Source organism: Eptesicus fuscus, chromosome 2 (genome assembly GCF_027574615.1).
Source record: "Eptesicus fuscus isolate TK198812 chromosome 2, DD_ASM_mEF_20220401, whole genome shotgun sequence".
In the NCBI taxonomy this organism is placed as follows: Eukaryota; Metazoa; Chordata; class Mammalia; order Chiroptera; family Vespertilionidae; genus Eptesicus; species Eptesicus fuscus.
The window spans coordinates 62242604-62255989 of NC_072474.1; the positions used below are offsets into that span (position 1 = coordinate 62242604).

Sequence of the window (13386 nt, forward strand, 5' to 3'; positions counted from 1 at the left end):
GATTGATTCAAATTATATAGATAACTAGTCTTTGGCTTTTAGATTTCATTTATTTAACCATTCATTCAATAAATGAATATGTATAAGGAAATGTGGCTAGACGAGATATATTGAAAGAGTTGTATTTTTAAACATGTTTTTCAGATTCAAAGAAACTGTTTAAGCATACTTTTTTTTTTTTTACTTGATTTTCAAGTCACACCACACTTTGAAATGAACAGAATAAAAGGAAAAAGTTGACAATGCTTTATTAAAATGGTTTTTTCTTATCTACAGGTCTTTGGAAATGCTCCGCCAAATACAATGATAGAAAAATTTTCTGATCTTCTGCAGTTCACAACACAAGTCTCACGATTGATGGTGACAGAAATTCGAAGGAGAGCATCAAACAAATCTACAGGTATTATTGCAGAAACCAGCAAAGCCTGACTTATTTGAATTGAATAAAAGTTTGGTAAAAGTGCTATTAAAATTAAATAGAAAATTGACCTGCTTCTAGACATAGGGATTTCAATTACCCATCTCATTCACATTCTTATAGACACATTCTTCTCTTGGTTTCAACATCTTCTAATTTTAAGTTTAGCTCTATGAAGGCTACTTTCCTTGGACCACTGCCACACCTCCCCAACTTTCAACTATACTCTTTCTTCTGAACAAAATCCAAATTCTTAGCATGACATTTAAGGCAAACCCAGAATTGGGCCATATGTTTTAAGTCACAACTTTTTGGATTAAGTCACACCTTTTTGATAGAATGTTTCTTATTTCCCTTACTCAAAGAAAAAACTTTCTCTTCTGAAGTACTTTTTGTTTCTCAAATTTGTGAGTGATATTTGGGTATGTGTCTTTATTTTCTACTAGAGGCCCGGTGCACGAAATTTGTGCCTTGGTGGGGTCCCTTGGCCTGGCTAGTGATTGGGGCTGATCAGGGCCATCTCACCCAGTCCCGATTGGGAATGGTGGCCATGGAGGGACCGCAGAAGGGCTCTATGGCGTTTCCGGCCCCAACTCACCCAGTCCCTATTAGCTGGACCCTAGCAGCAAGATAACCTACCAGTTGAAGCATCTGCCTCCTGGTGGTCAATGCACGTCATAGCGACCAGTCGGTCGACTGGTTGGTTGGACACTTACATTTTAGACTTTTATATATATAGATTATAACTCACGGCGTGGAATGCTCGGCACACACTTTCCCTCCAGCCCCTTGTCTTGGAGACCTCATGTCCTTCCAAGGCTCTGCTCACTCTTTTCAGCTGCCACATGAAGTAAACTGCATCGTGTGCGTGGAAACCCTTTGCAGGCTCCATGGTGTGTCTTTACTTCACTGCAGTTCTGATTACCCCAACATAAGGAGAGACACCCTCATTATCAGGTAACACCATTGTGGTAAGACCCCTGCTCAGCCTACTGCAGCTGTTTTAAATAGGCCATGGGTCACCCTAGATGGTTTGGCTCAGTGGATAGAGCCACGGCCTGCAGACTGAAGGGTCCTGGGTTTGATTCCGGTCAAGGGCACATTCCTGGGTTGCAGCTCAATCCCCAGTAGGGGGCGTGCGGGAGGCAGGAGATGGATTCTCTCTCACCATTGATGTTTCTATCTCTCCCTCTGCCTTCCTCTCTAAAATCAGTAAAAATATATTAACAAAAATAAAAGTAAATAGGCTATTAGTCAAATGTCGCTGCTCCCCATCCATCTCCAGTCCCCTCACACCCTCTTTTGTCTTCACCCCCCTTACCCCTTACACACACTCTGCTGGGGTCTGTAAAATGGGGTCAGAATTTCTACTTCAACCAAGGGCAATGCTTCCGCACAGCCCTCCTTCCCTGCCCATCTCTGTCCCCAGTCCTGTGGGGTCTCTCCCTCCCTCCCCTCCATCTAACTTGGTGTGTCCTGCTCTGCCCCCTCCTCCTGCGACCTCCTGTCTGCAGCTTCCCAGTGTGCATCATAGCAACTGGTCGAGCCATTGAACTCCCAGGGGAACTCCAGTCGAGGGGACAATTTGCACATTTGACTTTTATTATATAGAACTAGAGGCCCAGTGCATGATTGAATCACGCACGTGTAGGGTCCCCTACACGATTTCGCTTTTGATCACGGGGGAGCTGGGTGCCTGTCCGCTGGTGCACCAGGCCTTTCAGAAGCCTCCAGCGCGGCGGAGGCTTCTGAAAGGCCTGGTGCCTGAGCGGACAGGCACCCAGCTCCCACACTTTTGATGGTCCGCGGCGGGACATGAGCTCGCTGCCCCAGAGGCCCCTTCTGTGCAGCAGCACAGCCATGGCACAGATGCTGAGCTCGAGCTCCCGCTGGCGACGCAAACTCAGCATCCCGCCGGCCCAATCGGCCACCCCGGCCACCCCGAGTCCCGCCCCCCCCCCCCCGCGCCTCCTGGCCAATCGCGGGCATAACGAAGGTACGGTCAATTTGCATATTTGTCTATTATTAGGTAGGATTAGACCGTAAGCTGTTTATGTAACCTACAGTATTTACCCCAGTGCTTTATATACACTAGGCCTTTTATGAATGCTGCCTGAATACTATTCTTATTCATAGTTATTAGGTCATTTCAAACTTTGTAAAGTGTTTCTCTTTTTACTTAAGATTAAAATAAGCTTTCTTGATTTTAACTACAGTTAGTAATTTAAATCATTTTCTAAGTTAGCATTATGTTTGAGGGATTTTATCTTAAATTTGTTATTTGTGGGGTTTTTTAATGGTTGTTTAACAGCTTTCTTCTTATGGAAACATTATACTGAGAAATTGACTTTCTGTTTTTAACATCTCTTTGGGGAAATCATTTCTCTTTACAGCCCATCGAATTATTTTTTTCAATAGTAACAGTAATTCCTTTGTTATAAAATATTTTTAAAAATTTCTTTATTTTTATTAAAATTAATATAAGCACATAATTATAACATTCAAATGGTTAAAAGATTTATTAAAAACAGCATCTCTCTTACATTATCCTGATTCATCCCCATTTCTCACTCTTGAGAGGCAATTGTTTTTTAACACTTTTAACTTTTTTTTTTTAATATTTACCTCTGTATCTCTAAACAAATAACATTTACAGTATGTGCCCTTGATTTTTCACATTTAGATCCTGTCTTCTGAGTTTTCACAAGAGAATGAGACTTTTATGCTCTTAAGCTTACTACCATTACTCTTACAGTTACTTCCTATACTCCTCCAACATTGTTCTGTCATAATTTTTATTAGATCAGTATTCATTATTGTGACTATAAAAACACTGTTCTAAGTTGAGCTATGGGGTATGCTATGGTTATTTTTCTTGGAAACTTCTCCCCCACCTCCATCAGAGTTAATAATTGACTATTTTCTTACTAGTTTTCTACATTTTTATTACACATTCATTCTTATTCCCGTGTTTCTGAATCTCCGCTCAATATGATTGAAGACATCAGATATTCTGTCAGTTTCATCTTCTTGCAAATTGCTCTTCCAGAACCATCTGTCCTGCTTTAATCTGTAGTAGGTGCTCTTTAGCCAGCTGCCCAGCTGTCATTTCACCTCTCTCCTCACGTCATCCTGGATGCCTTTCCACCTCTGTGAGATAGAGCCTCTGTTTCCAGAGTCTCCTGCCATTTTATTCTCAAATAGCAGCTTCCTGAGAAAGGAATCAGGGGAATTATTTTTGGTTTTGAGGTTGTTTTTCTTTGTTTGTTTTTAAAGAAATCCCATGAGTGAAAATTTCTTTGACTGTGCTGGATGTGTTCTTTTCACTAGGGAAGGTGTGATGCCTTAGGGCTCTTAGGCTGACAACCTTTTCAGGTACCAGGGCTCGGTACCAATCCCATCATGTCATATAATGGTGGCTTTGTTGTGGAAAGGGGACACATGAGAAACCAGGGTCAACAGGAAGGAGGCGCAGGTCCACCACCACCCTCATTATCTCACAGAAAAATGTGCTTGGGAGGTTCCCGCAAACCCCGCTCTCCCCCCAGTCCTAAAGTACAAACGTGAATGCAGTCTTTTCAGCTAAGAAACATACAGGCTGCTTGTCATCTTATCTCTTTGAGTGCTTGTTGGATGTTTATAGGAGTGTTTGAGAATAGTAGCTGTTTAGCCCCAGAGAACTTTGGAGCCAGTGGAAGTTACAGGTCCTCCTACCAGAGGGGGGAAGCTACCGGTGTCATGGGAAGTTGAGCTTGGGGGCAGCATCTCAGGGGACATGGTCAGTGAAGGGGGTCTTAGCTAGGTCCTTCTCCAGGCAGCCAGGGTAAGGTCCCAGGGTCATATTGGGAAATCTTGCAGTTTGCATTATATATGTATCCTCCTTTCAGTAAGTATCAGATTCTCAGTTGAAAATCATTTTTTCCCCTCAGAATTTAAAAATAATTTCATCATATTCTACATTTCTAAACTGCTATTGGGAAATCTGAGGCTTCCTAGATACATGATTATTTTTCTGTGCCCTATTTTTTTTTTTCTTTAGAAACATTTAGGGTCCTCTTTAGGGCTTTCCTGTTCTAAAATTTTATTATAACATGCTTTGGAGTAGACCTATATTTATCCATTATGCTGATTACTCATTGGATCCTTATTAATAAATCTGGGAATGCATATCCTTTAATTTTGGGAAAGTTTCATGAATTGTTTATATAATAATATCCTTCCCTCTATTTTCTCTTTCTAATCAGGTATATCCCTAAGACTCACTCTCTCTCTCTCTCTTTCATTTTCTTTGTTTTTTAAAAATATATATTTTTATTGATTTCAGAGAGGAAGGGAGAGGGAGAGAGATAGAAACATCAATGATGAGAGAGAATAATTGATCAGCTGCTTCCTGCATGTCTCACACTGGGGATCAAGCTGGCAACCCTGGCATGTGCCCTGACCTAGAATCGAACTGTGACCTCCTGGTTCATAGGTCGATGCTCAACCACTGAGCAACACCCGCCAGGCTGTATCTCATTTTCTTATCTTTATCTCTTGACTTTCTTTGTTTTTTTTTTACTCTACTTGCTAAGAGAGCTCTTCAGTTTTACACTCTATCCCTTCCTTGGAGGTTTTTATTTGTGACATTGTAATTTAAGTTATAAGTTTTTTTCTTTTTTATTGGTGTGTGTGTTTGTTTTTTATGGATTTTCTTCTCTTAGCTATCTGAGGTTTTGTTTTTCTTTTCAGATTTTATTTACTCTCCCTACATATTCTGTTTCTTTAAGGTTGCCCTTTTTTGTTAATTTTTCTGTCTGTCTTTTATGTTGGAATACGTCCTCACATATCTCATCCTTGGCCATCTGTTCCTGTATAAGAAGGGATAGAAAGCTGCTGGGTAGCTTTGTAATTGTGGGTGGAGCTTACAACTCTGGACATTAGCCCAGGGTGATCTTGCTGAGCTATTTTGTTGACCATCTTTCCCTGACTAGACAGAGTCCCCAGAAAAGAATATCCAGGCTTACCTAAACCGTATATGTCTGACTCTGAACTTGTTGGAAGCCAAGTAGGGGAAAGGTATGAGGGCCCTCAGCATTAACCCGAGTTTCAGTACTTTGTCTCCATGAGCCCATAGCTGTGCCTGGTGTGGTATCATCATCTCCCCCTTCTCCCCTCCACCCCCCACCCGAGCCCAATCTAAACACTGCTCTTACTCTTTGCATTGAGTAAACCTACAGTCTAGTGCCCACTTTGTAGTGGGGATCTGGGATCCAGGTGCTTTTTTTTTTTTTTAACTTGTTTACTCATTCTCAGTGACAGTCTATAGCAGGCGTCCTCAAACTACGGCCCGCGGGCCACATGTGGGTGTTTTTGCTGTTTTGTTTTTTTACTTCAAAGTAAGATATGTGCAGTGTGCACAGGAATTTGTTCATAGTTTTTTTTAAACTATAGTCCGGCCCTCCAACAGTCTGAGGGACAGTGAACTGGCCCCCTGTTTAAAAAGTTTGAGGACCCCTGGTCTATAGAATGGCATATTTTTTTTTTAATTAAATGTATTGGGTGACACCGGTCAAGAGTGTCATATAGTTTGCAAGTGTACATTTCTATGATAACAGGATTTGTCTATTGCATTGTGTGCCTAGCTGCTCTTCCAAGTATTTCCCCAACCCTTTAGTTTCACACTACCTCTGCTTTCAGAGGTACCTCGTGCCACCAGTTCCTGAGCCTCTTGGTTCTATTGTAGTTTAGTTGCTTGTTTTGCATTTACTTTAAGATGGAGAATTTACTAAGTCAATTACCACTAACTTCTGTGCTATTTTAGTATCCAAGATGTTGCTGTCATCTTTCCTATTCTCTTTGTCCTTATGGGTTTACGATTTTAAAAAATACTTTCACAACCATTTTAGTTGTGTGTCTTAGTCTGCTAAAGCTGCCATAATAAAATACTGTAGACCAGTGGCTTAAACAACAGAAAACATTTTTTTTTTTTTTTTTTTTTTACAGTTCTGGAGGCTGAAAGTCAAAATTCACAGCTTCAGCATGATTGGTTTCTGGTGAAATCTCTCTTCCTGGCTTGCAGATGGCACATACTCAATGTAATCTCACCAGGAAGAGAGAAAGAGAGAGCTCTGGCCTCTCTTTTTTTAAGGGCATTAATCCCATTATGAGGGACCCACCCTCATGGCCTCACCTAAAGCTAATTGCCTTCCAAAGGCTCCATCACCCAATACCAATACATTAGGAGTTAGGGTTTCAACATACGAAGTCTGGGAGGAACATATTTCAGGCCATAGGAAGGGGGTTTCAGGAGAGAGCAGAGATAAATCTTTGTTCTTGACCCTTTATCGTTCACTGGAGCCCATTATGAAGTTTTTGGAGCAATAGCCATTTAAATGTTTTTAGACTGAGGACAAAATCCCTTATTCAGAAGCATTACATTATATGGATTGACATATGGGTTTTAAAATGAGGCAGTTTTCATTATATTTGCAGTCCTTGAAGCAAATCCAATGAAAGATAGTAAGGTAGTTTAAGGTAACTTTCCTGCCCCTGTCTTCTCCCTTCTCCTCCCCAAGTTGGATTGCATCCTTTGTTATCTGTCCTGATTTCAGTTATTCCTGTAGAAGTAAGAAGTTGGTCTTAAACGTAAGATTTGTGTGTGTTTTCTACCTATTTAGCTATTTTAAATAAGGGAATTTCTCTGTCACAAATTGACTCCTGTCATTGCATTTTCTTTCTTGAACAATATTTATTCCTAGATTAGAAAAAAAATTTCCCAAACTTTATTTTCTCGATTCTCTGTTGCTGTCTTTGTATATACCTAATCGGCATGTTTGTAGAAAAATCTTTTTCTATATTGGAGATTTGTTTTCCTAAATTGCTTTATAATTTTATTTCCCATAGGGCAATTTTTGAGAAATAATGAAAGGTATCATAAGTGAAGTAGATGTCTCATTGTTATTTACAGTAATAGCTATGCAAATGTTTTTAAACTTTACATTTTGAACTAATTATAAGCTAACAGGAAGTTACAGGCATAGTACATAGAGCCCCCTGTGCCCTTTGTCCTCCTTTCTCCACTGATGACATCTTATTTCCCACCTGTTTTTAAGATATATTTTTTCATATTATGTACTTCCATGTAATTTTTAGGTTTAAACTTTTGAAATTTACTAACTTCAGAATATAGTGAGATTCAATTAAATTTGTGTAAATTTTACCTGAATAAGAAAAACCTTTCTTAATCACCCTATTTCAAATAGATATTTTCTAATCTATCCCACACCAGTTAGTATACTTGTATTTCTAGTCACCTTAAATACTTCCTTTAGAGCTTTGTCATCATTTAAAGCATCTTGTTTATTTATGTCTTTAATTTTATTGTCTGTTGTAATTCACTCCTGTATTACCTAGAACAGCGATTTTCAACCTTTTTCATCTCATGGAACACAAAGTAATTATTAAAATTCTTCAGCACACCAAAAAATTTATTGCAATTTTTGCCAATCTGACAAATAATAAAGTATAATTTTTATTCATTCACATCGAACAGCAATGGTTGTATTGACTGATGTCATTTTTTTTTTTTTAATTTGACAATCTAAGGGAAAAGAGGTCAGTGCCCCTGCCTAAATAGTCAGATATTGCATGCTTTAAAAATACTTGAGGCACACCTGTTGAAAACTGCTGACCTAGAACAGTGGTCGGCAAACCACGGCTCTCGAGCCACATGCAGCTCTTTGGCCCCTTGAGTGTGGCTCTTCCACAAAATACCACGTGCGGGTGCTCACGTACAGTGTGATTGAAACTTCGTGGCCCATGCGCAGAAGTCGTTTTTTGGCTCTCAAAAGAAATTTCAATCGTCGTAACTGTTGATATTTGGCTCTGTTGACTAATGAGTTTGCTGACGACTGACCTAGAAGAATGCTTGTCGCAAATTAGGTGCTCAATATATGTTTACTGACTTTCACATAAGGTTTCTTCCCACACTTCCCTTTTCTTTACTACTTTGAGAATTGGAACAGTGTTAGAAAAGCCAGCCTTACTGATGTTTAAGAAAGAAAAGCATAATTTTGGAATATCTCCTCAGTCTGCCTTAATGAACCCTAGCTTTGGGAATCCTTGTTCTCTTATTTTTAGTCATGAACATTGGAAGTTTCTTTTGGTCAGTGTTGTTATCAGAAATACTATCATGGAAATTTTTTTTATCTTTTGTACTGAAACAATTCTGTACTTTCAGGATCTAAGTACATCCTGAATCATCTTACTCTTTTTACCCTATCTATATTTTCTGATTGATCGATTAATTTTTATTGTGGTAAACACATAACTATATCTGCCCTCTTAACAAATGTTTAAGTGTACAGTTCCCTATAAAGCCCATTGTTGTACAGTAGATCTCCAGAACTTTTTCATCCTGTATAACTGTAACTTTATACCCATCGATCAGCAACTCCTCATTTCCTTTTCTTCCCAGCTCTTGGCAATCACCATTCTGCTTTCTGCTTCTATGAATTTGACTACTTTCGATACCTCACATAACCTTTTATTTTATAGGAAATTATCATTGACAGTAATTATTTTGGTTAATATGCATATAATTTTTCTCCAAAAAAACACAAAAACAAAACAGGTGTAATGAGCCCTCTATTATTTTTATGAAAAATAGCTATAATTGTCATATTATTTTCCAGGACTCCTCCGAATTTGGTGTGCAATACTGGTTATTTTGTTTGTTACCTACCCAGTACTTACATATCAAGTCTTTTTATCAGATTTTCTCTGACATGGATTATAGATATCTCTAGTAGAAACCATGCTTATCTGCAATTTAAATCTATCAGAGTTAATAAGAATGGAAATGTTTTGGTAATATCAATATACAAAACGTATTATACATGGACTGATTTGTAATATACAAGGAATCTTCACAGTTCTAGTTCTCTGTCTCCCTTAATTCTCTCTTTATTGTTGACTCTCTGTGGCTTTTGTTAAAAAATATGTAATGACTCTCAATTAATTAGAGAAAATACATAATTTTGTGGCTGTATTGTTTACAAGCTGTAGCCTAAGCTATTTTCCTTACCTTGTATAGTTAAGTTCCAACATGCAGTCTGCTTAATTCTAAGGGTATATAATCAGTTTTCATCAATAAAGCAGAAAATTCTCACCTGTGAAAAAATAGCTTTAGTTTATGAATAATGACTTTGATACATGTGAGGTGCCACTGTTAAACCCAGTGGTGCAATCTGAAATGGGCAGCAGCCAAGTGGTGGAGAAACCCAGTGATGCCGACTACAGTTGGCGTCTGGTGCAGCATCTTGTGGGACTAGTGCAATGTAGTGAATCCCCGGTTAGACAACCCAGCCTTTTTTTTTAAACAGAAAATCATTGTGCCCCGCTGTCCTCCATGGATTTCAAAGCCACAACACCTTCAGGTAATTTTATTCCCAAGGTGTGATTATGTATCATCAAATGAAAAGAAGCATGGAAATCATGAATTCTAATACTGTTTTTCTGACTAACTTATGGAAGGTTTTTTTTTGGGGGGGGGGCGGGTGGTGGTGGTCAGGAGACAGATGGGAAGGGTTGTTGAGGGTTTTGTTTCTTCTTTACTGAAGTAAGTGTAATAATACTGTTGGCATGTCTCACATTGTCATTCTGAACTATAAGTTTGAAAATGGCTACACTTTAAATGGACTTAGGAAAAAAAGGACTTTGCAAAGGAAAAATTGTATTGCATTTATTATTAACAAGTTTTGTGTTCTGATTGTTCTGAATGCTAATTGAATTCACTTATATTCTCTCAATATAGACTAGGAACTTAAATTTCTTTTACAATTGTCTACATTCTATTCATTATTTAATCTAATAATGAATCCTACTAACTCGATTTCTGTATTTTTTAATCTAACTATATGTATTGGAATGCAGTGTGAAAGCTAAAGCTTGAATCAAATGATTGGCACCTTGCAATATGAGATAATGTTTTTTCATTAACTCTTACAACCTTGAGTTAAACCATCATTTAAATTTGTTTTTGTTACATATAAGTGAAATTAAAAGATTCCAATGCAATATTTTTTTGAGTAGGAGTGCTTTTCTTTCAAAAGTTTTAAAGGTGTTTTGAATGGCAGTACTAAAAAGAGTAGATGAAAATAAAATGGTTTCGAATACTTTTGTTACATATAGACTTCTTTGTCTGTATAAGCATATAATTCAAAGCCAAATAATATAATTTTGCATTATTCCTGATGTAAAATAGGTCTTCTTCGCTTTATCAAAAAGAGTGCTTCAGTTGGTAAAGTTGTTAAAGGGATATTATTAGTAATTATACTGTCTTGATCCTTTTCAAGGTTTTTCCCCACAGGTATTACCTTATTTAATCAGATCAGCAATCTATTGAACTGTTGTAATGATTAATAACAAATAGAACATTGTGGGGTTTTTTATTCCATTATTTATCTTTTCTTATTTTGAAGAATACCTTAGTGTTCATTGTCAACCCAAACAGAAGAGAGCATACACTCCTATAAATCCAATTGATCAAATAGAATATTTTCAAGCCAAGAGTACATTTTTGATGTTTTTTATTTGTTTGATTGTTTTTAATTTTTTAATTTATTTTAGAGGGAGAGGGATAGAAACATCAAAGAGAAACAACAATTGGGTGTCTCCTGCATGCCCTCTCCTGGGGATTGAGCCCATAACCCTGGCATGTACCAAGACCAGGAATTGAATAGGTGACCTCTTGGTTCATGGTTCCATGTTCAATGACTTAGCCACACCGGCTGGCCCATATTTGGTGTTTTGGTTCTCAAAATAAGCATTAGCATTCATTGTTTATAGTTGACAAGTTATTGAATAGCAGTAAAAATACGTATTTGTCCAGTTTTCTCTTAACATTAATAGTGTTAAATAATATGGGTGGAATTTAGATTCACTCAGAATGGTCATATTTATGGATTTCTAGCTTCTGTACCAGAAAAATAACTTTGTCTCTTAAATTGAGTTCTTCAGAATCTCTTTTTACCCACTCCTTGAGAAGTGTAAGTGGTACTGACCAGTTCATTTACTAATGCATGTTTTTTATGAGATAGAATTTAATTACATTCTATAACTATGAAATAATTACTTGAAGATTCCAGGTACTTTTTAAAGAGATGTTAAGTTACAAAATTGAAAATACACAATTTAAAACCAAAGTTGCCTAATTGTGAAGAAGCCTAGGAAATGAAAGCATAGCATGTCAACTTTTAATTGAGAATTTTAGCTCACTGGGAAGGAGTTGTCTTCCTTACATGAGCATTTAATTCCTATCAAGGAACGAGGACTCCTCATGTAATATAGCAAATGGCTGGGTCCATTGTAAGCTTTCAGGAAAAATTTGCAGGTCACCTTTTACCAATGATCTCAAACCATGATTGTTAATGAAGGTTTTTCGGTGGTACTGTTTTGTTTTCTCCCTCTCTAATGAACCTTCACAATTTAATAAGCCTTAAACATTGCTTTCTCTCTATTACTCCCCTTTTCAAAACTTGCAGGAATTTCTGTTACTCCTAGTAAGTCCACACCTCTTAATTTTCATCAGCAGTTGAGCTCAGTGTGTCCTTCTTTAATCAACCTGGGTTGGTTTATTCACTCATTTAACAAATAATTATTGAGCCCCTATTTTGTGCAGTCACGTGCTTAACACTGAGGACCCGCAGTGAACAAGGTAGGCAAGGAGATTGCTCACCTTCTGTCTATTCTTTAGAACGGGGTGAGAGGCTGTAAATCAGTGAACATATGAATATAATAACTTTAACACTTTTGAGATATTAAATAATAATAACCCAGTCATCTGTTGGCTTCCCTCTTTTCCAGTATTTTTTTTTTAATCACTATCTTTTGTCTCTCACAGTCTGGACTTGAATGTAAGTTCTGTCACTGACTAGCTATGTGACTTTAGGCAAGTTACTTAACCTCTCCATTTCTTAATTTCTGTTATAAGGGGTATTATAATAGAAAGTAGCTCATATAGTTCTTGTAACAATTAAATGAGTTAAATCTACAAGTAGTTAACGTTCATCTTGTTTATCCATATGAAAATTGATGAACTCTCTGCTGATGAAATTAAGTATATGGTTAAGGATTTATCCATTTCCTCTTATCTCCAAAAAAAATAATCAACTAAATTAACTTTCAAAGATTATTGCAACATCACAGTTCTGTGAATGATTCTCCCAGTTTCTCTGTTCCTACTGTCAGCTGCTCAAGTCATCACATGTGTATTATGAAGGCAACCTCCTAATTTGTTCCCCCCACCGGTCTCTGCCTTCCCAGTTTGTCATATACATTACTACTAAAGTTAATAGTTTTAGGGTAATCCTTTTAGCACCTCCTTTGTTCGAGAAACTGCTTTTGCTCCCTCTTGCCCAAAGAGTCAAATACAACCCTTAGCTGTAAATAGGCATCAGTTTCCTATCACTACTGTTGGCTTTCTTCTAATCTAATTCTCAAAATACACTCTTCTAGAATGTTAACCCAGTATTATTACAGTTCTTTGTCTTGATCAGTACATGTTATGCTCTTTCCTCTAGCTACACTTTTATTTCTGTTCCTAATTGCTCCGTTTCATTCCCACTGGCCCCCACTTCCTAGACAAACCTATGCAGGTTTCCCTGTTATCCAAAAGCAGAATTTGCCTATGAAACCTTTTGTAAGATGAAATGGCATAATTTGAAGAAATACTTACCTTTAATTTATATGGAAAAATATTGGTCATTCCCAAATTCCAAAAATAACCTTTCAGTTCATACCAAATCACACATAAAACCTAAAATAACACCAACATACAGTTAAAGCAGGAATGATAATGATAAATATACACCATGCTTTGTATACCCATCAGTCCCCTCAAGCAGCAGAATTTCAATTTTATTCATTACTGGATGCTCCCTAAAAGAGACCACTTTACTACTAGCACAACCAAGATTCTAGCTTCC

At 37.6% G+C, this 13386-nt stretch overlaps 1 protein-coding gene across 1 annotated transcript in view; it reads left to right on the plus strand.

Annotated features, from left to right (window-relative positions):
- WDFY3 (WD repeat and FYVE domain containing 3) overlaps window positions 1–13386 on the plus strand; it is a 265989-nt gene that overhangs the window by 90053 nt on the left and 162550 nt on the right. The window contains exon 4 of the mRNA XM_054727645.1: window positions 277–400. Within this exon, the coding sequence (XP_054583620.1) occupies window positions 277–400 (124 nt within the window). The remainder of the gene's footprint in view (window positions 1–276; window positions 401–13386) is intronic.